The sequence below is a fragment of the Podarcis muralis genome, chromosome 8, assembly GCF_964188315.1.
Source record: "Podarcis muralis chromosome 8, rPodMur119.hap1.1, whole genome shotgun sequence".
NCBI lineage: Eukaryota > Metazoa > Chordata > Lepidosauria > Squamata > Lacertidae > Podarcis > Podarcis muralis.
Window position 1 is genome coordinate 84,522,771 of NC_135662.1, and position 25,082 is coordinate 84,547,852.

Sequence of the window (25,082 nt, forward strand, 5' to 3'; positions counted from 1 at the left end):
TGTTACGTGTTCAATTAATACGTTTAATTTCATAATGTGAAGATCTAAGGATGCTAATGTTTAAGTTAAATTATTTTAAGAACTGTGATTTAGAAAACCGTTAAAAGGACACGCAATGAAATTCAACCAAGGGGAAGCGAGGAAGTCACTTAACAATGTTAATAAGTGTAATTTTCAATAAGGCTATGGTTTATGTTTGTTTGTTTATAATGTGAAAACCAATACAAAAAATTTGGAAAAAAAATTAAAACGAGCGGGCTGGATTTCGGCTTCCACACTATTCCCCTCCCCCGCTCCAAGTGAAAGGAGAAAAGTGAAAGCGGGGGAGAGAAAAGGGGAGTCGATGACCGAAGCAGCAGGGAAGCTCTCTCCGCCCTGGAGGGCGATTCTGAAGTTCTCCAGCCGGGCGCAGGAGCGGATGATCCGCGACAGCGTTGCTACTGCAGATACTGCTCCTCGACGGCTCTCCACCGGGATTGCGCAGCGTCCACGCCAAGCAGCCGTCGGCTTTTCCGCCTCCTGGCCGGGCTTCCTCGGCGCGCTGCCCTCCCTGCCCGCCGGGGCGGAGCCGGGCCCGGCTGGGCGTCGCCGTCGGGCGAGCCTATAAAGGGCCCGTCGGGCGGCGCTGCGCTCCGGGCGGCAGTTTGGGCGCGAGCGCGCGGAGATGCGGCGCGCCAGCCGAGACTACGCCAAGTACTTGCGCGGCGCCGAGGAGCCGGAGGGCGCCCCGCCGCTGCCTTCCCTGCCCGCGCCGCCTCCGCCGCCCAGCGCGCAGCCCTCCGCCGCGCCCGCCTCGCGCTCGCTGCTGGCCGCGCTGGCGCTGCTGGGCCTCGGCCAGGTGGTCTGCAGCATCGCCCTCTTCCTCTACTTCCGAGCGCAGGTAAGCGGGGCTCCCCGGCCAGGGATGCGCGCGGGCGCACCGACGGCGCGCGGCTCCTGGACGGGCACGGCTGGGGGGCTTGAGCGACGCCCAAGGGGAGCCGAAGGGGGCTGCGCGGGTCCCAGGGAAAGGCTGACCATCAGGGCAATGGCTTCTTCTTGTTGTTGTTGAGTCCAGTGGCGTAGCGTGGGTTGTCAGCACCCGGGGCAAGGCAAGTAATTTGTGCCCCCTAACCCGTGGATTTGCGCCCCCTAACCCGTGGATTTGCGCCCCCTAACCCTAACCCCCAGATGTTGCGCCCGGTGCGGCCGCCCCCCCCCCTGCACCCCCCACACTACGCCACTGGTTGAGTCATGTCCGACTCTTCGTGACCCCATGGACCAGAGCACGCCAGGCACTCCTGTCATAGCTGTCAATATTTCCCTTTTTTTAAAGGGAAATTCCCTTATTCCAAATAGGATTCCTCGCAAGAAAAGGGAAAAATCTGCTCTGACTCCCGTCCTCCCTCCCGCAGTTTGGTCAAACTCATGTTCATAGCTTTGAGAACACTATCCAACCGTCCTCTGTCGTCCCCTTCTCCTTGTGCCCTCCATCTTTCCCAACATCAGGCTCTTTTCCAGGGAGTCTTCTCTTCTCATGAGGTGGCCAAAGTCTTGGAGCCTCAGCTTCAGGATCTGTCCTTCCAGTGAGCACTCAGGGCTGATTTCCTTCCGAATGGAGAGGTTTGATCTTCTTGCAGTCCATGGGACTCTCAAGAGTCTCCTCCAGCACTAATTCAAAAGCATCAATTCTTCAGAGATCAGCTTTCTTTATGGTCCAGCTCTCCCTCCCATACATCACTACTGGGAAAACCATAGGTTTTACTATACAGACCTTTGTTGGCAAGGTGATGTCTCTGCTTTTTAAGATGCTGTCTAGGTTTCTCATTGCTTTTCTCCCAAAAAGCAGGCGAGGTCAATGGCTAGCTTGGGCCAAAAGGGGGTGATTTGCTGTTGGGTTTGTGTGTGTGTTTATAAACCCTCTGAAAAGCACATGTAGCTTTTTATTTTTAACAAGACGTTCAAATTCACTGCTTGTTGAGTAGTGCCTGTTTAACTGGAACGAGGATGAGGTTGGTTTCAGGCAACGTTACTCCGTGGTTGTGGCTGCCGTCGAACTTGAAGGTGGCAAGTTCAAGCTTAATAGTTCATAGAATTGTAGAATTGGGAAGGACCAGAAGATCATCTAGTCCATGGGTAGGCAAACTAAGGCCCGGGGGCCAGGTCCAGCCCAATCGCCTTCTCAATCTGGCCCGTGGACGGTCCAGAAATCAGCATGTTTTTACATGAGAAGAATGTGTCCTTTTATTTAAAATGCATCTCTGGGTTATTTGTGGGGCATAGGAATTCTCCCCCCCCCAAAAAAAAATATAGTCCGGCCCCCCACAAGGTGTGAGGGACAGTGGACCGGTTCCCTGCTGAAAAAGTTTGCTGACCCCTGATCTAGTCCAGTCCCCAGCAATGCAGAAATTAAAGCTGTCCCGTAAGGGGATCAAACCTGCAGCCTTGGCGTTACCAGCACTCTAACCAACGGAGCTTAAAAAGCTGCATCCAACCCACAAGCTTCACAGCTTTCCATTAAGTCGGGAAACGGCAGAGGGAAGAAGGAATTGCTTTGTATCATTCTGCGACTGAGAGCTTTAGGATGCCCGTGCATGGAACTTCAGCTTTGATTTTTGCTGATCAGTTTGGCAACTCATGATTAGAAACTTGAAGGGGATCATGGCTGCCGTACAGTTGGAAGCGAGTTGCTTAGATGTTTTGGAAACTGGAAAGACAGAGATGTAAATGTCTCATGGAAAAATAATAACCTGGTGATTGCTGGTGAACCTTAGCTCTGAAACCGTGTGGCTGTCAACTCAAGCTCAAGGTAGCAATCCACTTTAATACAATTGTGATTGGTTACTGTGGGGCTGGGATTGTGCCCAGACATGGATCTAGTAACTTTCTTAATGCAGAGAGAAAGCCAGCTGAAACTGATTCTTATTGCATTCGCTTTGGGAAAGAGCTGGATTTTTATGACTGGCATCTGTTTAAAATTTTTTTATTTCTTAATCCTGGGAAAAGAATAGATACTGCTGAATAGATTCAAGAAGACGGGTTCCAGAAATGCCTTATTTCATCTCTGGAAGAGAGAACCTCATGCCACAGAAATCTAGAAAATAAAGAGGGGTTTGTTGTGGGCAGCACAAATATATCTGCATTGCCGGGGTAGAGGAGGCTGCTTGTAGCGTCGTCTTTCTGGTGGTTTATGCTGTGGTGCTGAAAAGATTTTTCTTTCTTTCTTGGAAATTACCCTGTGCATTGGTTGAGTTCGCTTTTTTTGTTGTTTTGGCTTAGCGTTCTGAAATTTCTCAAAGGAAGTTAGAGGCTGATGTTTGCTCTTATCTCCCCAGAGGTAGAAGCAAATTCTGGTTTTGGGTTTCTCTTTTCTTCCTGATGAACGAAACGTTTCTCAGTAGTGCAAGGCAGTAATGCTGCGCTGTAGAAACGTTTGTACAAATGTTATAGAATAAATGCAGGGGAGATTTCCCCCTTGGGATATTAAACAGCTTGCCTTACAATAAGACAAAAAGCATAAATATTGGGATTCCACCCAGATGGCTCCTTTTAAGTTTCAAATAACCACCCCAATCCCGGATGCGACCATTCTGCTGAAGCTCAGTAGTCTGGGTCTGGTCAGTACCTGGATATTTCAAGGAAAGCACCTTGAGCTTCATGATGGAAGGAGCTCAAGAGGGGTGTACATGGATCTTCTCCCCATTTCACCCTCACAACAACCATGTTTATCTGCCATGCTTCGGATTGGGCTGCAAGGATTTCTTCATCCGCTACAGCTTCCATTCACAAAACCCCTTTTAAGCCGCCAAATGTGCAATTACACCAATGTCAGCTGTGCCACATACAATGTGCCACATTGCATCTAGATTAACTGGCGGCCGCAAACCCAGGGAGTCAACATCTGGGTCCTGGAAAGGCAGTTCAGTTGGGTAAGACAGCCTTGTGAATGTGGAGTTGTCAAATAGATACTATTTTCTCATTGACAAAAAGCATTTGATAACTTAAAGTTGGAGTCTTTTCCTTTGGGCTTTCATTTAGTGCCTCGGAACGCATGCAAACTAAATGCCTGGTGTCACTGCATTCCTGTAGCCCATGTGGTGCTGGCCAGTCGTTTTGGACAATGGCATTTCTAACTCCAGGCTGGCCGAAGCTGATGGCAGCTTTTGTGCAAAATATCTGCAGGGCATCATGTGGGCTCCCTCTTCTGCAGCCCGTTGGTTTTAATCCACAACTCTGCACATCGGGACGTGGGTGGCGCTATGGGTTAAACCACAGAGCCTAGGGCTTGCCGATCAGAAGGTCGGCGGTTCGAATCCCCGTGATGGGGTGACCTCCCATTGCTCGGTCCCTGCTCCTGCCCACCTAGCAGTTCGAAAGCACATCAAAGTGCAAGTAGATAAATAGGTACCACTCCGGCGGGAAGGTAAACAGTGTTTCTGTGCGCTGCTCTGGTTTGCCAGAAGCGGCTTAGTCATGCTGGCCACATGACCCGGAAGCTGTACACCGGCTCCCTCGGCCAGTAAAGCGAGATGAGCGTTGCAACCCCAGAGTCGGCCACGACTGGACCTAATGGTCAGGGGTCCCTTTACCTTTACCTGCACATCAACATTCTCCAACTTCGTGCCCACAGACATTTGGGCCGCAACTTTCATCCTTGCTGATCCTTGGCCACACTCACTGGGGTGAAGGGAGCTGCAGTCTAATAAATATCAGGAGTATTTGCAGAGCTCGAGGCAAATCACTCTCTGTTGCTTTTGTTACCCCTACCCCCTCCTCCTCTTCTGGGGGATGGTGGCAGCACCCCACCTGCCTTCTAGGCTTGTTTGGGCTGTGGCAACAATGAAGCCCCACAGTTTCCCATTTTCCCCCCTTTGCAGGAGCACTGCCTCCAGGGTTCTCCCTCTCTTCCTCCTTCTATACCTTGCTTCATGAAGAAAGGATTTGGAAAGCCTACCTGGGTGGCCAGGAATTGTCCTGCCTCCCCCCACCCCACATGCAAGGCTTGGGGTGCTTGTCCTAATTGTGCCCCCTGGGACAGCCCTGGGTACCAGTGTTTGGGGAAGGATGAGGTTCCGAGGTTCATATCTGATTCATTAAAAAAACCAATCTATTTCTGAGGTGTGACTCTCTTTCCACCGGGACAATGAAATTGCACATTTGGGTTTGACTCTGGTTCAGTTCACCGGTACTTTTTAAAAACTCTGACCTTAAGCGCTAACCTTAAAAAACGGTTTGTTTGCTGGTGCGTCGGAACAATTTCAGGAGGGCAACCAAAATGGTCCAAGGCCTGGAAACGATGCCTTATGAGGAACGGCTAAGGGAGCTGGGCATGTTTAGCCTGGAGAAGAGGAGGTTACGGGGTGATATGATAGCCATGTTCAAATATATAAAAGGATGTCATATAGAGGAGGGAGAAAGGTTGTTTTCTGCTGCTCCAGAGAAGCGGACACGGAGCAATGGATCCAAACTACAAGAAAGAAGATTCCGCCTAAACATTAGGAAGAACTTCCTGACAGTAAGAGCTGTTCGACAGTGGAATTTGCTGCCAAGGAGTGTGGTGGAGTCTCCGTCTTTGGAGGTCTTTAAGCAGAGGCTTGACAACCATATGTCAGGAGTGCTCTGATGGTGTTTCCTGCTTGGCAGGGGGTTGGACTCGATGGCCCTTGTGGTCTCTTCCAACTCTATGATTCTATGATTCTATGATACAGGCCTGAACGAGCTACGTAAAGATGAGCCACCATACGTGAGTTGTGGCCTGTTTGCAGTGCCTTGTCTGTCTGGGCAGTTCCTGGCAGCTAGCCAAAGCAGACCGCTAGCCGAGGGCCTGGCGGGCTCAGCAGGTCAAAAGTTGTGCAAACTTGGCTGAATCACAGAGGTCTTGCCATTGGAATGCAAAGTTCATACAGTGAACAGTATTGTAACTTGGAGAAACGCTATCTGCGTTCCGTAATTTTATAGCTCTGTCTGTCATATCTGTCCACTAGACCACAGAATGAATTTCTTTCTACATGGTAGAAAAAGAGGTTGAGCTCAAATCATGTTTTTATTCGTTTTGGCTCTCCCAGCATCAAATAACAACCAGTGTAGTCCAACAAGCAGGAAACAAACCGTTTATGCTAGTCTGTAGCACAGCCACATACAGAACACCATGTGCCGTTAGGGTCGCCCCATCTAATAAAAATAGGGAACCGAGAAAGGAAGAGAGTGGCTGGGGGGAGAGACCTTTGTGCACCTTGTTCTGCAGATAAGCAAGAGTCTTTTAAGTTGCCTCCCTAAGCATAATTTAACTTCTGGAAGCAAAAGATGACCAACCAGCTTAGATGGCTTTGCAGAAGAATTAGAATCACCTGTGGTAGATTTATGCTCCATTAATGTCAACTGTAGGGACGCGGGTGGCACTGTGGGTAAATCCTCAGTGCCTAGGACTTGCCGATCGTCAGGTCGGCGGTTCAAATCCCCGCGGCGGGGTGCGCTCCCGTCGTTCGGTCCCAGCGCCTGCCAACTTAGCAGTTCGAAAGCACTCCCGGGTGCAAGTGGATAAATAGGGACCGCTTACTAGCGGGAAGGTAAACGGCGTTTCCGTGTGCGGCTCTGGCTTGCCAGAGCAGCGATGTCACGCTGGCCACATGACCCGGAAGTGTCTCCGGACAGCGCTGACCCCCGGCCTCTTGAGTGAGATGGACGCACAACCCCAGAGTCTGTCAAGACTGGCCCGTACGGGCAGGGGTACCTTTACCTTTACCTTTAATGTCAACTGTATTTGAATGAAATATCCATGTTAAATGTATAAACAACAAGACAAAGAAAGAGAGAGAAATTACTCATGTTAAGAGGCAAATGATGATGATGATTTTATTTTATTACTCACTTTTCATCCTAAGGTCCTGGTGTGGGTTGCAACCACAATACAACATCAAAAACAGGTAAAAGATTTCGTAGCAGTAATATACACTTTGGATGTTCCTACTTGGAAGAAGTTGAATATGGACCATTTAACTGCCATTACTGATCGCTTTTACCAGACCTCCAGGGGAATGTCAGCACTGGGTTTAACTGGGGCAGAGTCCACAGGTGGCTGTTGGAAATAGTGTGCTAGAATGGAAGGACCCTGGCCTGACCTGGCAAGGCAGTTCTTAGGCTTTTATTTTCACTTTGTCTGAGATGAGGCACACTGATAAAATATCTAGGTCAGGCGTCCCCAAACTCGGCCCTCCAGCTGTTTTGGGACTACAGTTCCCATCATCCCTGACCACTGGTCCTGTTAGCTAGGAATGATGGGAGTTGTAGTCCCAAAAGAGCTGGAAGGCCAAGTTTGGGGATGCCTGATCTAGGTAGAGGCTGAGTCCTGCCTTTACCACATCTCTCTTGGTTCTTGGAAATTTGCATACTAATTCAAATTCACAATCTGAACTAGCCAGACATTTACTCAGTTCTTCATTTGGAGTAAAATTCTTTAGAAATTTCAGATTGGTCCGCAGAGTCGTTAGATTTTAGATTTTAATGATCTCTGTCCTCATCTGAGAGAGGCAGTATGTCCAGGAGATGTGAGAACCAATACTTCAAATCCACTGTCCTTGTCCTCCTGCAAGGATGGAAATTTGTCATGCTCTTAAACATCCTGCTCATTTTTAGGTCCAAGCTGAAGGACTAGTGGCAACGACTAGGGGCAGAGGGGATGGGACCAGCAATAAGATTCCTGTGTCCAAGTGTCACCCAATGTGTCACTTAAGAATGGAAGGAAAGAAGGGAGTTGTTCTGGCACAGAGATGCTACCCATCAGTTTCTGTCCATATGTCAATATTTGTGTGGTTTAATGCTTCCGTCCATGTTAAATACAACTTGCTGGAGTATCCGTGATTCTTGCATCTTTGTCCTCAGTGTCTGGTCCTCAAAAGTATACTGCACCTGAATTTATAAAGCATTTTGTTAACAGCTGCCTATCATCGTGACTTGTGCTGCATCATGTATGTTCCAGAAATCTAGAAAGCAACACAAGCTTGAAAACTCAAGGAGTGTGGCAAATGCAAGGCTACATGTGAACAGCACCTCTTGACTTGCAGCCAAGATAATCTCCCTTCTCCATTTGGCAGCACTTAGATCAGGGGTCAGCAACCTTTTTCAGCTGTGGGCTGGTCCACCGTCCCTCAGACCATGGGGGGACGGGTGGACCATACTATATTTTTTCTTTGGGGGGGGGGAATGAACGAATTCCTGTGCCCCACAAATAACCCAGAGGTGCCTTTTAAATAAAAGCACACATTCTACTCATGTAAAAACAAGCTGATTCTCAGACCGTACACGGGCCGGATTGAGAAGGCGATTAGGCCACATCTGGCCCACGGGCCTTTGGTTGCCTACGCCTGACTTAGATGCTGGCCCCGAAGCCCATTCAGAATATGTAGCCTTTTTCTGCCACCTCCACCACAGCTGCCTCAAGTTTAGCAACTTTTATCTGTTCCTCGTGTTTTCTTTCACGTTTGATGCATTTTTCTTAATTTCACCAGTTGCCCAGTCTTTTGCAGGTTCTTACTATGGTTCAAATCCCCGCGACAGGGAGAGCTCCCGTTGTTCGGTCCCTGCTCCTGCCAACCTAGCAGTTCAAAAGCATGTCAAAGTGCAAGTAGATAAATAGGTACCGCTCCGGCGGGAAGGTAAACGGCATTTCCAAGCGCTGCTTTGGTTTGCCAGAAGTGGCTTAGTCATGCTGGCCACACGACCCGGAAGCTGTACGCCGGCTCCCTCGGCCAATAAAGCGAGATGAGCACCACAACCCCAGAGTCGGTCATGACTGGACCTAATGGTCAGGGGTCCCTTTACCTTTGCCTTTACTATGGTTCAAGTACAGAATATAAAATGTATTTGCCACCTGTTAGCCACCAAAACTTTCTGACATGCTTTTAACAACATACAACACAACATCTTTGGCTTTTGCTAATTATAATATTGATTATGATTGTTCACCTTTGGTTCAACAACTCCCCCCTTTTGCTATATTCCCTGTTTCCCAGTCTGCAGAAAGTTTACATACGCGACCTTAAACTGGTTGATGAAGTTTGGTAGCTAGCAAGCAACTCGTAAATCTTAATAAAATTCTCATGAACATTCCTTGTCTTGCTGAAGTTGTTAGCTAGATTGTGTTGCACAGATTTGTAGGCACATTTGCGGTGACATCACTCACACATCCCTCTGTTGCTGTCGCCTCCTGCCTGCCTGCCCATGCCGGGCTTCCGTCCAACATGGCTTCATATGGATCTAGTAGATCTGATTTTAAGAGTTTGAGCCACAACCCTCCCCACTTTTTCCAGCTTGCTGTGGCTAGTTTAAAGCCCTTCCCTGAGCCAGCTGCAAAGTTGGTGATATTTTCTGAATGTATTGTTGTTGTTTAGTTGTTTAGTCGTGTCCAACTCTTCGTGACCCCATGGACTAGAGCACGCCAGGCACTCCTGTCTTCTCCTGTCTTCCACTGCCTCCCGCAGTTTGGTCAAACTCAAGTTCGTAGCTTCGAGAACACTGTCCAACCCTCTCGTCCTCTGTCGTCCCCTTCTCCTTGTGCCCTCCATCTTTCCCAACATCATGGTCTTTTCCAGGGAGTCTTCTCTTCTCATGATGTGGCCAAAGTATTGGAGCCTCAGCTTCAGGATCTGTCCTTCCAGTGAGCACTCAGGGCTGATTTCCTTCAGAATGGAGAGGTTTGATCTTCTTGCAGTCCATGGGACTCTCAAGAGTCTCCTCCAGCACCATAATTCAAAAGCATCGATTCTTTGGCGATCAGCCTTCTTTATGGTCCAGCTCTCACTTCCATACATCACTACTGGGAAAACCATAGCTTTAACTATACGGACCTTTGTTGGCAAGGTGATGTCTCTGCTTTTTAAGATGCTGTCTAGGTTTGTCATTGCTTTTCTCCCAAGAAGCAGGCGTCTTTTAATTTTGTGGCTGCTGTCACCATCTGCAGTGATCATGGAGCCCAAGAAAGTAAAATTTCTCCCTCCCTCCATTTCTTCCCCTTCTATTTGCCCGGAGGTGATGGGACCAGTGGCCATGATCTTAGTTTTTTTGATGTTGAATGTATAGTGGCATCAAACTTTTAAAGCATTACATATGTGGGTCCCCCTCCCCTCCCAGGATTTTTGAAGCCCAGATTTTGCCCTGAATTCACTCTGTGTTAGAGCTTAGCTCCCTTCTTCAGGGCCATCTTGTAGCTTGAGGTCTTGGTTTATGAAAATCTTAACCACATGTGAAACCATACACCAGAGTGAAAAGTGCATGTTGTTATCTCAAGCAGGAAACAGAATGGCCCTGTGAATCTCAACCAGGAAGCTGTGGTTGCTTACCTGTTTTTGTATTTTGCATGAGTAAGAGTTTTTGCTGTGCTAGAGAAAGTGGAACATGGGTGAAACTCTGAGGACTGGTTCACACAGTTGTTTTCATGGACCCAAAACACTCTACATGGTTGACCTTGAGTACCCATGTTCAGTGATCCCACAGCAGTAGACGAATGCACTGCTTTCCATTGTTTTGTTTTATTTATGAGTTACTTCCTATGAGACATATAGAAAACAATCACTTATCTAAAAACAGTCAAAATAATTACATAAAGTACACCAGGTCGAAACTCTGTTCAGCAGCGGATCCTTTTGGGAATTATAGGGACAGAACTACACAAACAGTATAGAAATTTATTCATGTATGCAACCACAGTGGCAAGAAGACGTCCCAGCAAAATAAGAATGGATACCAATATTTAATGAATATGCAGAAATGGCGAAACTTACTGGAAAAATAAGAAATCAAGATAACAAACATTTTATAAAAGAATGGAAATGGTTTATTGAATATTTACAAACAAACTGTAAACTGATAAGAATATTGGCAGGATTATTGTACAGCGGCACCTTGGTTTACAGCCATAATCCGTTCCGGAGGTCCGTTTGTAAACCAAAACAGGTTGTAACCCAAGGCACGCTTTCGCCAATGGGGCCTCCCCCCCAAAATTTGTTCGTAATCCAAAAATAATGAGTTGTAATCCAAAAAAAGGTTGCAAACTGGGATATGCACTTCCAGGTTTGACATGTTTGTAATTCAAAACATATGCAAACCAAGGTACCACTGTAATAACCTGCAGTTTTATAAGAGTATACTGTATATTTAAAGTAGATGAATAAATGAGCAAATTAAGTTAATTTGGATATGCAGAAAATGTTAAAAATAAATTTAAGGAACCGCAGAAAGAGGGGGAAGGAAGTCAAGTTTTGAAATGTTAAAATGATTGTAAAATTAGGGCCTTCTCGGTCGCGGCTCCAATCTGGTGGAACACTCTGTCACAAGAGACTAGGGCCCTGCAGGACCTGACATCCTTCCGCAGGGCCTGCAAGACAGAGCTGTTCCACCAGGCCTTTGGTCAGGGCGCAGCCTGACCCCCTCCCTGGCAATCGGCAATCTGCACAGAATTTGGCTTGATGGTTGCCATTAATTTGATTTTAATTTGATTTAATTAATTTTATAATGAATGTTTTAGAATGTCGGATTATTTTGATTGTTGTTAGCCGCCCTGAGCCCAGCTTCGGCTGGGGAGGGCGGGATATAAATAAAATTTATTATTATTATTATTATTATTATTATTATTATTATTATTATTATTGAAATGTATAAAATTGAAAAGCATAAGGAACACAACAACAACAACAACAACTCTTCAGCAGTGGGGCAGCTGCTGGGAAGTCAAGCCTTTAGTCTTTTTAGTTACACCAGCTTTTGCCAGTGTAACTTTTACTGAGTTGCCAGGTCATGTGGCCAAGCAGAAGGGGCTTAGGATTGATCCTAACTTGCCGCTTTCTGGTCCCACCACACATGCCCAGGACCACGGGTGCATTTTAGAGCTGCCCAATCAGCATGCAAGGGGAGCTTCTCAGCCACCGAGAAGAAGTCATCTCGCCAGTGTTATTTTTCCTAGAAAAAGAGGTGCCGGAACTCACCATGAACGCCTCACTCCTTCTCTTATCATGGCAATGGCGCCCACCTGAGAGGTGCCGCAACTGAGTTCCGACTGCAAAAAAGCCCTGTCTATATCTGTCTATAAATATTAGTGGATGGATAGATACCATATTTTTCGCTCTGTAAGACACACTTTCCCCCTCCTAAAAAGTAAGGGGAAATGTATGTGCGTCTTACGGAGCGAATGCAGGCTGTGCAGCTTTCGCTGAAGCCAGGAGAGCGAGAGGGGTCAGTGCGCACCGATCCCTCTTGCTCTCCTGGCTTCGCTTCGCTGGAGAGGCTCTGCGCAGCTTTCCCTCTCTGCGCAGCGCCCCTTTAGCGAAGCGGGAGGAGAAATGGAGCCCCTTCCATTTCTCCTCCTGCTTTGCTGGAGAAGAGAGGGAGAGAATATTTTTTTCCTTGTTCTCCTCCTCTAAAACTAGGTGCGTCGTATGGCCGGGTGCGTCTTACAGAGTGAAAAATACTGTGGATACATAGAGTGGGTCCCTCCAACTGAAGGTGCTGGAGCCCAATTCATTTGGCCATGTTATTTCCACTGCAGATATTGGCTCTGCCTGAAAGTCAAGACATACAGATCTGCGGTGTTATAGATGGGATCTTGGCGGGTGAAGAAAACGTTTCTGTGAACAGCCCCTAAGACACGCAGAATTGTAGACGGCATCCAGCTTGCGTCTCCCTGGGATCTCTGCCCCTGGGCTTTCCTTTTTCCAGACTTCTCCTACTTTGCCTCTCAGCCTTCAATTCCCTCAACACCCCAAACGCTGCTTTTCCTATTTTCTGGCAGCTGCCAGTAGCCCTTTCTGATGTTTTCCCAGCAAAATTGATGTCCAAAATCCGCACGCCCTGCATTTATAACTAATTTTCTTCCTTAAGTCCGATTTGCATACCCAATGAAAAAGAAACATGTGCGCTGTGCTTCACACATATCCTTGCGTATACAGTGGTACCTCGGGTTACATACGCTTCAGGTTACATACGCTTCAGGTTACAGACTCCGCTAACCCAGAAATATTACCTCGGGTTAAGAACTTTGCTTCAGGATGAGAACAGAAATCGTGCTCTGGCAGCGCTGCGGCAGCAGGAGGCCCCATTAGCTAAAGTGGTGCTTCAGGTGAAGAACAGTTTCAGGTTAAGAACGGACCACCGGAACGAATTAAGTACTTAACCTGAGGCACCACTGTATTCTCTTTCCTGAAAGGGCTCTCTAGATCAGGTTATCTCTTCAAAGTGTGGCTGCCATCAAGTTAACAGCCAGGACTCCCTTCCTGTGTGGGTCTGATCATAATAAAGTTTCCGTTTTTAGTTTGCATGCTCAATACCTGCTGACAAACCTGCCCACCAGGACTTTAGCTGCTCCTTTTAAGAACATGGCAATGGCCTTCCTGGACCAGGGCAATTATTTTTTGTTGACATTTGATATCTCTGGGATGGCCTTCTTTCTTCTTTTGGGTGCATGAACAATCTGTGAAATAAAAGCAGTGAGATGTCTTTAAATATTTTCTTTCAGATGGACCCTAACAGAATTTCGGAAGAAGATACCCATTGTCTGAGAACCTTTCTGCGACTCCAGGGGAATATAGACCTGCAGGAAACAACCTTGGCAAACCAGGAAACAAGGCTGCTGTCTGAATCGTGCAGGAGGATGAAGCAGGCGTTTCAAGGAGCGATGCAGAAGGTCAGTGCGGCCCAGCTGCTCCAAAGCTTACAGCTAGCCTGCACATTAACCCCAGTGCAAAGTGAGATCCTGGCACCCACAGATCCAAAACGGTCAGTCAGTAGCTGGCTTGCCCTGCTTAGCCGAGAAGCCGATATCTTCTTGGTGTGACTCCCAATAATAATAATATATAATAATAATAATTTATTATTTATACCCCGCCCATCTGGCTGAGTTTCCCCAGCCACTCTGGGCGGCTCCCAATCAAGTATTAAAAACAATACAGCATTAAATATTAAAAACCTCCCTGAACAGGGCTGCCTTCAGATGTCTTTTAAAAATAGGATAGCTACTTATTTCCTTCACATCTGAAGGGAGGGTGTTCCACAGGGTGGGCACCACTACCGAGAAGGCCCTCTGTCTGGTTCCCTGTAACCTCACTTCTCACAATGAGGGAACCGCCAGAAGGCCCTCAGTGCTGGATCTCAGTGTCCGGGTTGAATGATGGGGGTGGAGACGCTCCTTCAGGTATACAGGACCGAGGCTTTAAAGGTCAGCACCAACACTTTGAATTGTGCTCGGAAACGTACTGGGAGCCAATGCAGATCTCTCAGAACCGGTGTTATGTGGTCCCGGCGGCCACTCCCAGTCACCAGTCTAGCTGCCGCATTCTGGATTAATTGCAGTTTCCGGGTCACCTTCAAAGGTAGCCCCACGTAGAGCGCGTTGCAGTAGTCCCGATGCAGTAGTCCCAGTCTGCATTGGGAACGTAATACAGTGGTACCTCGGGTTGCAGACGCTTCAGGTTACAGACGCTTCAGGTTACAGACTCCGCTAACCCAGAAATAGTACCTTGGGTTAAGAACTTTGCTTCAGGATGAGAACAGAAATCGTGCTCCGGCGGCGTGGCGGCAGCAGGGGCCCCATTAGCTAAAGTGGTGCTTCAGGTTAAGAACAGTTTCAGATTAAGAACGGACCTCCGGAATGAATTAAGTTCTTAACCCAAGGTACCACTGTACAGTACCAGTTCAGCACCCCAGAGCTGTTTTTCCATTCGAATACAAGTGGCACCCTTAAGCACCCTTAAAAAAACACATGATTAACCCAACCTGAAGTTTGTTTCTTACCCGCAGCTCATTTTATACTTACGGTTGCTTTGGGAAAACTGATATTCCTGGCATTATGTTCATCTGGGGTATATAACTAATTCTATAATCAATATCAATAAATTATGGTCCACAATTCTTCATTTCCTCTTAGTGGAAAAAGTTTGGCGTTCAGGCAGTACAGAATATAAATTCTGCATGTCCCTCAGCAGAAAGTGCTTGGAATTTATCCTAGTGGTGAAATGACACAGTAATACCGTATTGGCCTGACTAGAAGCCTCACTTTCCCCCCACATTCTGACCTTACAGTATGCAGCCAGGAGCGCAGCAAAGTGGCGTCTGTCCCGCACATAGGCCCCTGTCCTCTGCGCAGCGCGGCTCCCTGCCCCGTATGCAGCCACGGGCAGCGAGGAATGGAGTGGCTTATATTCGGGTATTTTTTCTTTTCTCTCCTCCCGCCAAATTTTAAAGGTGTGGCTTATATTCGGGTGTGGCTTATATTCAGGCCAATACAGCAGATAAATGACACAGCTCAGGACCGCAATACCTCAAGGACTTCCTCTCCCCATATAAACTGGGCCCTGCAATCATCATCTGAGGCTGTTCTTTGTGTGCTTCCGCCACGAGAGGGCTGGAGGGTGGCAACACGAGAATGGGCCTTTTCTGTAGTGGCTCCCCATTTGCAGGATGCTCCCTCCAGGGAGGTTCATTTTTAGGTGCGAGGCAAAAATGTTCCTCTTGTCTGAACCTGGACAAATTATGATAAACTATAGCTTGGGACGTGGGTGGTGCTGTGGGTTAACCACAGAGCCTAGGGCTTGCCGATCAGAAGGTCGGCAGTTCGAATCCCCACGACGGGGTGAGCTCCCGTTGCTCGGTCCCAGCTCCTGCCAACCTAGCAGTTCGAAAGCATGCAGTGCAAGTAGATAAATAGGTACCACTCCAGCGGGAAGGTAAATAGCATTTCCGTACACTGCTCTGGTTCGACAAAAGTGGCTTAGCCATGCTGGCCACGTGACCCGGAAGCTGTACGCTGGCTCCCTCGGCCAGTAAAGCGAGATGAGCGCCGCAACCCCAGAGTCGTCCACGACTGGACCTAACGGTCAGGGGTCCCTTTACCTTTATAGCTTGGAGAGGCTTGTTTCAACAAAGGGATCAGATAGGATGAAGAGCAGGCTAGAAATATATTCAATACATAATTGAACCGCAGATCACAGTTAACCACGGTTTTTCAAGTTCAGACAAGTTGTGGTTAATCTTAAACAGAAGCAGCGCTTTCTTTCAGCTAGATTTTGCTGGAACTCAGTTCTGGCACCACTCAGGTGGGCGCCATTGCCGTTATAGGAGAATGAGGGAGGTGTTCATGGTGAGTTCCGGCACCTCTTTTTTCTAGAAAAAAATAGCACTGCATAGAAGTGATAATTCCTGCAAGAGAAAGAAAAACCAAAATAAGTCATGGTTGCTGTTGCTATTATTGCCTTGTTTCTATAATCTGTAGTTTCAATTTGCTAAAAATCTAATGAAAATATTTTTTTAAAAGTTTCCAACGCCCTTCGCGCAGCCACGCTGGAGGAGAAGTGAGAAACAGGTGGCTCACTGCAGTTTGTTGTTATAAAGTGGAAACTTTCACTTTTGAGTTGAGCGTTGAATCTGAATGAAGCCGGTGAGGGGTTTTGAAACCTACGTAGGTCTTCCCAGTCTGACCACTAGACCACATGGGTTCTCGTGAAAAGCTGTTGTTCTGTTGTTGTTTGCAGCAAGTCTTTACGATAAGGTAAAGGGTAAAGGGGACCCTTGATCATTAGGTCCAGTTGTGACCGACTGGGGTTGCGCGCTCATCTCGCTCTGTAGGCCAAGGGGGCCGGTGTTTGTTCGCAGACAGCTTCCGGGTCATGTGGCCAGCATGACTAAGCCGCTTCTGGCGAACCAGAGCAGCACACGGAAACGCCTTTTACCTTCCCGCTGGAGTGGTACCTATTTATCTACTTGCACTCTGACGTGCTTTCAAACTGCTAGGTTGGCAGGAGCAGGGACCAAGGAACGGGAGCTCACCCCGTCACGGGGATTCGAACTGCCGACCTTCTGATCGGCAAGTCCTAGGCTCTGTGGTTTAACGCACACCGCCACCCGTGATCCATAAACTGAAAGGAAAAAATATAAGCCTAGTTTGGATGACCATTCCATAAATCATAAAGGTTGATGAAACCGGGAAGGAGGCCAAGAACTCCACATTCGCCTTCCCCTCCTCTCCTTGTGTGTTTGCTTTGGCACAAAGATCTTGCCCAGGGTTCAGAACAAGCATCAGGTGCAAGGACATTTTGACATGGGCCTTGTTTTCAAACAAGAGAAGTCAGGGGACATACAGCCCTATTTGAATACTGTGTGTCTCAGTGAACACTGGCTCTCAATTTCCCTTTTGCCTGACTTGCAGACTTAGCAAGTCCTCGAAAACTGAGCACAATACGCTTGCTTCACATGGAAGTGTCTGGCAGAAAGTGCCAGGCAAATGTCTAAGGGTTGGGTAGAAGCAAATACCAGAGGGTCTTTAGAGTGTTTGATCTCTTACACATCACTGCGTATTTAGCTCTATTTAAATGTAATTACAATCTAATCTAGAGCCGTTTAAAAGCTGACAGAGTGCTGGCACTTGATATGTTCTGTCTTTTGTAATTGCCCCTTGCGTAGGAAGTAGAAAACTCTTGGTTCGTTTCCTCTTTATTGCCTTTGAGGGATTCTAATGTCCCAACAGTTCTGTTAATAAAAATTACTGCAATAGGTTTTAATTGCCCTAGTTCAAAGTTTAAAGAAAAGCTTTGTCTGAGTTGTGCAGAAGAAAGAGGGCTTAATAGAGCCCTGTGTAATGTTGTACAGTGGTACCTCGGGTTACAGACGCTTCAGGTTACAGACGCTTCAGGTTACAGACTCCGCTAACCCAGAAATAGTACCTCGGGTTAAGAACTTTGCTTCAGGATGAGAACAGAAATTGCACGGTGGCAGCGGGAGGCCCCATTAGTTAAAGTGGTACCTTAGGTTAAGAACAGTTTCAGGTTAAGAATGGACCTCCAGAAGGAATTAAGTTCTTAACCCAAGGTTAAATTATAAAATTTTGCATGGGTAGGGTAGGCCCTGGTTTTCACATTTTAAAAGGTGTACATAATATACACAACTGAAATAATGTGCTGAAGTTGTCTAACTGTTTTCTCACAGTGGCATTTGGAGAGGGAATCAATTTAGCCTCAGTGTCCTAGTGAAATGCTGTCTCTGTGCTTCCACATTTTGAAATACAGGTTTTTCAGTTTTCTGAATACAGGTGATTCACAACTTAGGTGCATTTTGCTTGAGCACATTCAGCTTTACATACTTGACCCCCCCCCCCCCCAAAAAGCAAAAATTTAAAGAGGGAGGCAGAAAGGGCGCGGGTGCGTGGGGAGAAGAAGATTTTGACAGTCCCACCTGCCATTGAACCCAATGTGCTTCGACAATACAGTGGTACCTTGGTTTACGAACTTAATCCGTTCCGGAAGTCCATTTTTAAACCAAAGCGTTCTTAAACCAAGGCGTGCTTTCCCATAGCAGCGGGGGACTCGATTTACAAATGGAACACACTCAACGTGTTCTGCTTCCAAGGCAAAGTTCACAAACCAAAACACCTACTTTGGGTTTGCAGTGTTCTTAATCCAAGTTGTTCATAAACTAAGCTGTTCTTAAACCAAGGTACCACTGTACATGATTTTCTCTTTTCCCTGGAACGTAACCCCCATTTTAGCTGAATATATCTCAAGCCTTTTCCTCCCCCCCCCCCATTTGAAATAATTATGTGTACCTTCTAAGGCAGGAAAACAGGTCAACAACAGTTGCAGTCTTGGGCTGTGGCTTTTTCTGTACAACAACATTTTTTTTAAAAAAATCCTATGTGACAGGATATTGCTATAGATCTGTAGGTGCTAGGGGCATTGCCCCCCAAAAAAAGTTTCCAAAAAAGGGGCTGCCCCCCCCAATATCCCATGGTGATGTTCATGCCACACAAGCAAGTGGGAGCATGCGCAGATGATGTCAGCACATTGCTCCTGTAGAATCAACAAGTGTAAAAGCGAATTTACTCAGGTAACTTCCTTTTAAAAACCTTCCATCTTAAAAAGCAGAGAGATCACCTTACCAACAAAGGTCCGTATAGTTAAAGCTATGGTTTTCCTGGTAGTGATGTATGGAAGTGAAAGCTGGACCATAAAGAAGGCTGATCGCCGAAGAATTGATGCTTTTGAATTATGGTGCTGGAGGAGACTCTTGAGAGTCCCATGGACTGCAAGAAGATCAAACCTATCCATTCTGAAGGAAATCAGCCCTGAGTGCTCACTGGAAGGACAGATCCTGAAGCTGAGACTCTCAATACTTTGGCCACCTCATGAGAAGAGAAGACTCCCTGGAAAAGACCCTGATGTTGGGAAAGATGGAGGGCACAAGGAGAAGGGGACGACAGAGGACGAGATGGTTGGACAGTGTTCTCGAAGCCACAAACATGAGTCTGACCAAACTGCGGGAGGCAGTGGAAGACAGAAGTGCCTGGTGTGCTCTGGTCCATGTGGTCACAAAGAGTCGGACATGACTAAACGACTAAAGAACAACAACAACAACAACTTCCTTTTGAGACCGCCTGGGAATAAGCCATTTAGGTGCCACAGGAGGATGAAAGGGCAAAGCTCATTTGCAGATTTGTGGGCTTCCTCCCTCTCTCAAGGGCTAAGTGTGAATAGGTGTAGAAAGCTAATCCCCTTTGAGGTAATGAGCTTTAGTACATCAAAAGAGGGACCTTCCCTGGACCAGAATTTAGGTCAGGGGACAGGAAATCAGCTGGAGTTAAGAGCGAAGGAAGCAGACAGGAAACATTATGCTGAGTTGTGCTCTGCAGTGCAAGTTAGGCAGCGGGAGAAAGATGGCGTTAGGCTTATTGTTGCTATGTAATCGGCTGGTTTTTTTGGGATGCTGCTGCTGCGAGCCTCAGTATTCTGCCTAATTCCTGAAGGAAACACTAACCCTGGATAGCGTATCTGGAATCTTGGGGGAGATTGGGGTGGCGTGTAACACTGGTGTCAGAAGTGGGATCTGTGTTTCCGAGCAGAAAAGGCCTGTGAGCATTTGTGAAGTCAAAATGGAGGGAGGAATTGAGGCACTCCTTGAAGAGTTCAGGTTGATGGAGCAGCGGTTGGACCAGCAAAAGGAGCAGCATTGTGCGCAATTAGCAGTGGTGGCACAGACGAAGCTGTGGCAGGGCCGGCGGCGGTGCATTGGAACTGGCAACAGTGGGGACTTGCTTCACCTCGCCTCATGGAAGCCTTGCTAAGGGGGAAGCTTTGTAAATAAAAAATGTCCCGGCCTCTTGCTGGTCATCTGCGACAGAGCATTGTCCAAAGTCTGTGGCAGCCGCCTCACGTGGAATGGCTTCCTCTGAACTGGACCCTTCCGGCTTGTTCGGATAGTGACTAAACTCAAAACGCCATTTGCAGCCTTTGCGATTCTCTGCTGAAATCTGCCGCTGCAGCTTCCATTTATACACGTGCAAGGTTCGGGTGCCACTTTTCTCACTTGGATCTTGGCCCTTGTCCCTGAGTTCCCCAGCTTCATTCAAACCAAGTAGCAAAATTACATTTTTTGTTCTTGTAGTCTGTTTGTTGATTTCCTGCTTGAGGCCTCTGCCACTCCAGAGCTGCAGAACCCACTCTTTAAAAAGCGGGAGGGCAAGACGGGCAAATAGAAAACTGCGAGACAGTTTGTGGAGTGATACTTTTCTCTGTCCCCGTCCCCTTGGCTGGGCTCCAGACCTCGTCACCTCTGGGAAAACTCAGGCCTGGACTCGTCTTGCGCATGGCAACAAAGCACTCCATCGGCTGGACCTCCAGGGTGGCCTTTCATGAGGAAATGTTGGCGTCTGAGAGAGTGCTTGAGGAGAGTCTGGCCTCCCAGTCCTGGGGCGGAAGGGGAGAAGTTGAAGCAGGGAGCTGAGAGTCAGGGAAGCCCTATGGTTCAAATGCTTCCTCTGCCATGAACTCTGGAGGTGACCATAAGCAAACCACGTTCTCTTCAGCCCACCCGCCCACTTCTCTGCAACAAGGGGGTAAAAATACTATCTCACAGAGGCTGTTTTCGTTTTGTTTAGGATTACACAACATTGTGTAGCATTTGGAAGGCTCTGCAAAGCCATCTTCTTCTTTTTAAAAAAATGAATTTTATTAGTATTTTCCACACAACAACAACACGAAAGATATCAAAAAATAGTAATACACAACACACAAAAATCAACATTCAAAAACTAAAAAAACACACAACAAAAACAAAACAACAAAAACAAATCCATATCTTACAAGTTAATATTATAAACACTAAAACAACAAGAAGACATTGACTTCCACCAATCCCACAGCTCCTCCTTTACAGTGGTGCCCCGCAAGACGAAATTAATTCGTTCCGCAATTTTTGTCGTCTAGCGAATTTTTCGTCTTGCGAAGCACGAAATCCCATAGGAATGCATTGAAAATCAATTAATGCGTTCCTATGGTCAAAAAAAGTCCAAACAAAGCCAAATTTGGTACAACAACAGTTTATTAACTGCTCTTTAAAGTCACACATACTGTAAAGAGCAGTTCAAAAATTGAAGGGAAAATAAATTAACTTTATAAACAAAACATGTCTTTGTTTTTAGACAAAGAAAGCAAAGTTGTGAGACGTTTTCGTCTTGCGAAGCAAGCCCATAGGGGAAATTCGTCTTGCGAGGCAAATCGAAAACGGAAAAACCTTTCGTCTAGCGAGTTTTTTGTCTTGCGAGGCATTCGTCTTGCGAGGTACCACTGTATCTCTCATTGTGTCTTCCTGTTTTCTTTATCATCTCTATCCTAACAACTGGATATAAATCCTTCTTTCATATTCTTTCACTTCACAAGGTTATTCCAGACTCAGCCAGATTTCTGCCCTCGAACCTTGACTTTTGAGGTATTCATTTAGGCACTCTGCAAAGCCATCTTCAATGTCGCTGTTGTTTTTGAGTTGGCAATGTGAGGATGCAAAGTGCTTTTCGTAGGGTTAGAATTAAAAACTGTTTAGCGTCAGGACAAACGTGACTCGTGTGAATATTCTTCAATGTGCCCATTGCTAGGGCCCACCTAAACTGCAACCTGCAACAGGGACCCCTTGAAATGTTGTAACTATGGAGTGTGTGGCTTCTCATAATTGCAGAATAGAGGGGATTTTGATAGATGCAACTTGTTGTGCAGGAGTGACAGAATCTGGCCTTCTGGAATTCACTCTTTGACCCAGTTTGGATGATGTGACTGGGGTGGGGTGGGGGCAGACCTCTGTGTTGGATGAAGCCTGTAGGGCTGCCCCATCTGGTCCACAATCTCCATTCCTCATCTGCCCCCCCCCCGTTCAACCTGGCAAATATTGCAAGCCAGCTAGGTATTGGGATACAGTGGTGCCCCGCAAGACGAATGCCTCGCAAGATGGAAAACCTGCTAGACGAATGGGTTTTCCGTTTTGGAGGTGCTTCGCAAAACGAATTTCCTATGGGCTTGCTTCGCAAGACGAAAATGTCTTGTGAGTTCCTGCAGGGTTTTTTTCCTCCCCCCCCTTTCCCCAAGCCGCTAAGCTGCTTATCAGCTGATCCGCTAAGCTGCTAAGCAACAGCTGATCCGCTAAGCCGCTAAGCCGCTTAACAGCTGATTGCTAAGCCGCTTATCAGCTGATCCGCTAAGCTGCTTATCAGCTGATCCGCTAAGCCGCTAAGCCGCTTATCAGCTGATGCGCTAAGCCGCTTAACAGCTGATCCGCTAAGCCGCTTATCAGCTGATCCGCTAATCCGCTAATCCGCTTATCAGCTGATCCGCTAAGCCCGCTAAGCCGCTAATAGCGCTAATCCGCTAAGCCACGGAACGGATTCTTTTCGTCTTGCGAGGCACCACTGTATTTTGCTTTCAGTGGATGGTCCCCTTTCCCATGTTGTGCTATTTGTTGTTATAAAGATTCACTGGACCAATTTCTGTGGCTTCAGCATTCTGAACCAGTTTGCTTTCTCTGCAGTTTACTTCCTGAGCTGCAGAGATAGAAACCAGTGAATTTCCTGGAAGATAATGATTGTGATCTTTTCTCTTTCTCGGTGCCTGTCACACAGTCACTTCTAGGCAGCCTATCTGGGTTATGCTCAGATTGTGCTACTGACACTTTCCTTGAAATTAAAACAATGCCCAAACACTTCTTAAAATATTCAAAAGCTTTTCCTTTCACAGCCTATAGCTAAAGAAGAATATGTGCAAAGTACTTATTCACAAAGCAGGGGCTTAGTTTTACTTAGTTGAAGATGACAGCTTCTTTCTTAAACGTTCAAACAAACTCTTTCTCTCTCTCTCTCTCTCTCTCTTTCTTTCTTTCTTTCTTTCTTTCTTTCTTTCTTTCTTTCTTTCTTTCTTTCTGTATTTGCACTCAGCCCTCTGTACATGACCCAGGCAGGCCATGCAGTTCCTTCTGAGAGGTTTCCACTTTCTCCTTCCAGCAGATTTCTCCTTCTTGCTTCTTTGGGAGAACATTAACCTGTACTTCTTTCTGTCACATGCATTCACACAGAAACATGAGCGCTTCTCTCTATTGTGTTGAGAGAGAGAGAGAGAGAGAGAGAGAGAGAGAGAGTGTGTGTTATTGAACACTGTCTCTTCTTCAGTTTTCATGGGAATGTAGCCCTTTAGATACAGTCATACCTCAGGTTAAAGTAGCTTCAGGTTGAGCGTTTTCAGGTTGCGCTCTGTGGCAACCCAGAAGTAATGGAATGCTCAAAATGACATCATGTGCATGCGCAGAAGCACAACCCGCGCACGCGGAGACGTGGGTTGCATTCACTTCAGGATGCGAACAGGGCTCCGGAAAGGATCCTGTTCGCATCCAGAGGTATCAATGTATTTGAAGATGGCTATCATAGTCTTCTGTTCTCCAGGCTAAACATATCCAGCTCCTTCAGCAGTTGCTCATAAGGCTTAGTTTCCAGACCCTTGTTCGTTTTGGGATATTCCAGCTTGTCAACACCCTTCTTCAATTGTGGTGCCCAGAACTAGACACAGCATTCCAGGTCCGACCAAGGCAGACTAGAGTGGGACTATTACTTTCCTTGATCGGACGCTATACTTCTGTTGATGCAGTCTAGAATAGCATTAGCTTTTTTGCTGCTGTATCACCCTGTGGACTCATGTTAAGCTTGTGGTCTATGAAGACCCCTAGATCTTTTTCCATGTGCCACCCAGTGTCCCCGACTTTAAATTGTGCAGCTGGTTCTTCCTGTGTAGAACCTTTTATTTTTCCCTATTGAAATTCTTTAACTTTTTCTGCCGCTGCAGTGTGTTAATGTTAGGATCGTCCTACTTGCGTGTAGGTCCCTGGCAGAGACACATGCCCGACTGGCATGTTCTCTCCCTCCTGGTCGATTGTTCAGGAGCTTCAAAAGCTTTCTACAGCTCGAACATGACAGTGACTGATACCAAGGGACATCAGCACACTTAGGATCCTGCAGAGTATTTGCAGTTTGTGAACAGACTCAATAGCTCAGCATTTTGGCTAATCTACTTTTATTTACATATAATATAGTCAGAGCATTCTGACTTAGCTCCTTCCTCTTTCTCATCAGACAGCAAAGAGAAAAAACAAAGGACAATAGTCCCACATCATGGAACACAGTAACATAAACATCCTGTCTCTGTCACTTCCCACACTGTGGAATGAAAACATACACCGTCATGTGATAGACAACAATCCCATGACTGCAAGCATGGAGCAAGAATCCTAACAGTTAAGCCATGCAAATCCAGCTTCATGCCTTTAACAAAAACCAAGATATGAGTCAACATCCCCACAGCAAACATAATTATATGTCCACGTATGAACTGTAAGAGGCAACATGATTGCTTGGCCGAGAGGTGGGTTCAAATGGTCTCCTCCACCCCCATCGCTCAGTCCAGACACAGAGGTCCAGCTCCAAGGGCCTTCTGGCGGTTCCCTCCCTGCGAGAAGTGAGGTTACAGGGAACCAGGCAGAGGGCCATCTTGGTAGCGGCACCCGCCCTGTGGAACGCCATCCCATCAGATGTCAAGGAAATAAACAACTATCAGACTTTTAGAAGACATCTGAAGGCAGCCCAATTTAGGGATGTTTTTAATGTTTGATGTTTTATCGTGCTTTTAATATTCTCTTGGGAGCTGTCCAGAGTGGCTGGGGAAACTTATGAAGAATGTGATTTGTGGGTGCCATTTTTGCTAAACTCTGGTTAATTTTAACAATGGTTAATTAAAGCAAGCCAGCTTAATAAATGATGGTTTGAATTA

General features: G+C 46.8%; 1 protein-coding gene across 1 annotated transcript in view; it reads left to right on the top strand.

Moving 5' to 3' along the window:
* The first annotated feature begins 664 nt into the window (after window positions 1-664).
* The window catches only part of TNFSF11 (TNF superfamily member 11), a 30,491-nt gene continuing 6,073 nt past the window's right edge, over window positions 665-25,082 (top strand). Inside the window, exons 1-2 of the mRNA XM_028735836.2 lie at window positions 665-880; window positions 13,481-13,648. Coding sequence (XP_028591669.2) covers window positions 665-880; window positions 13,481-13,648 — 384 coding nt within the window. The remainder of the gene's footprint in view (window positions 881-13,480; window positions 13,649-25,082) is intronic.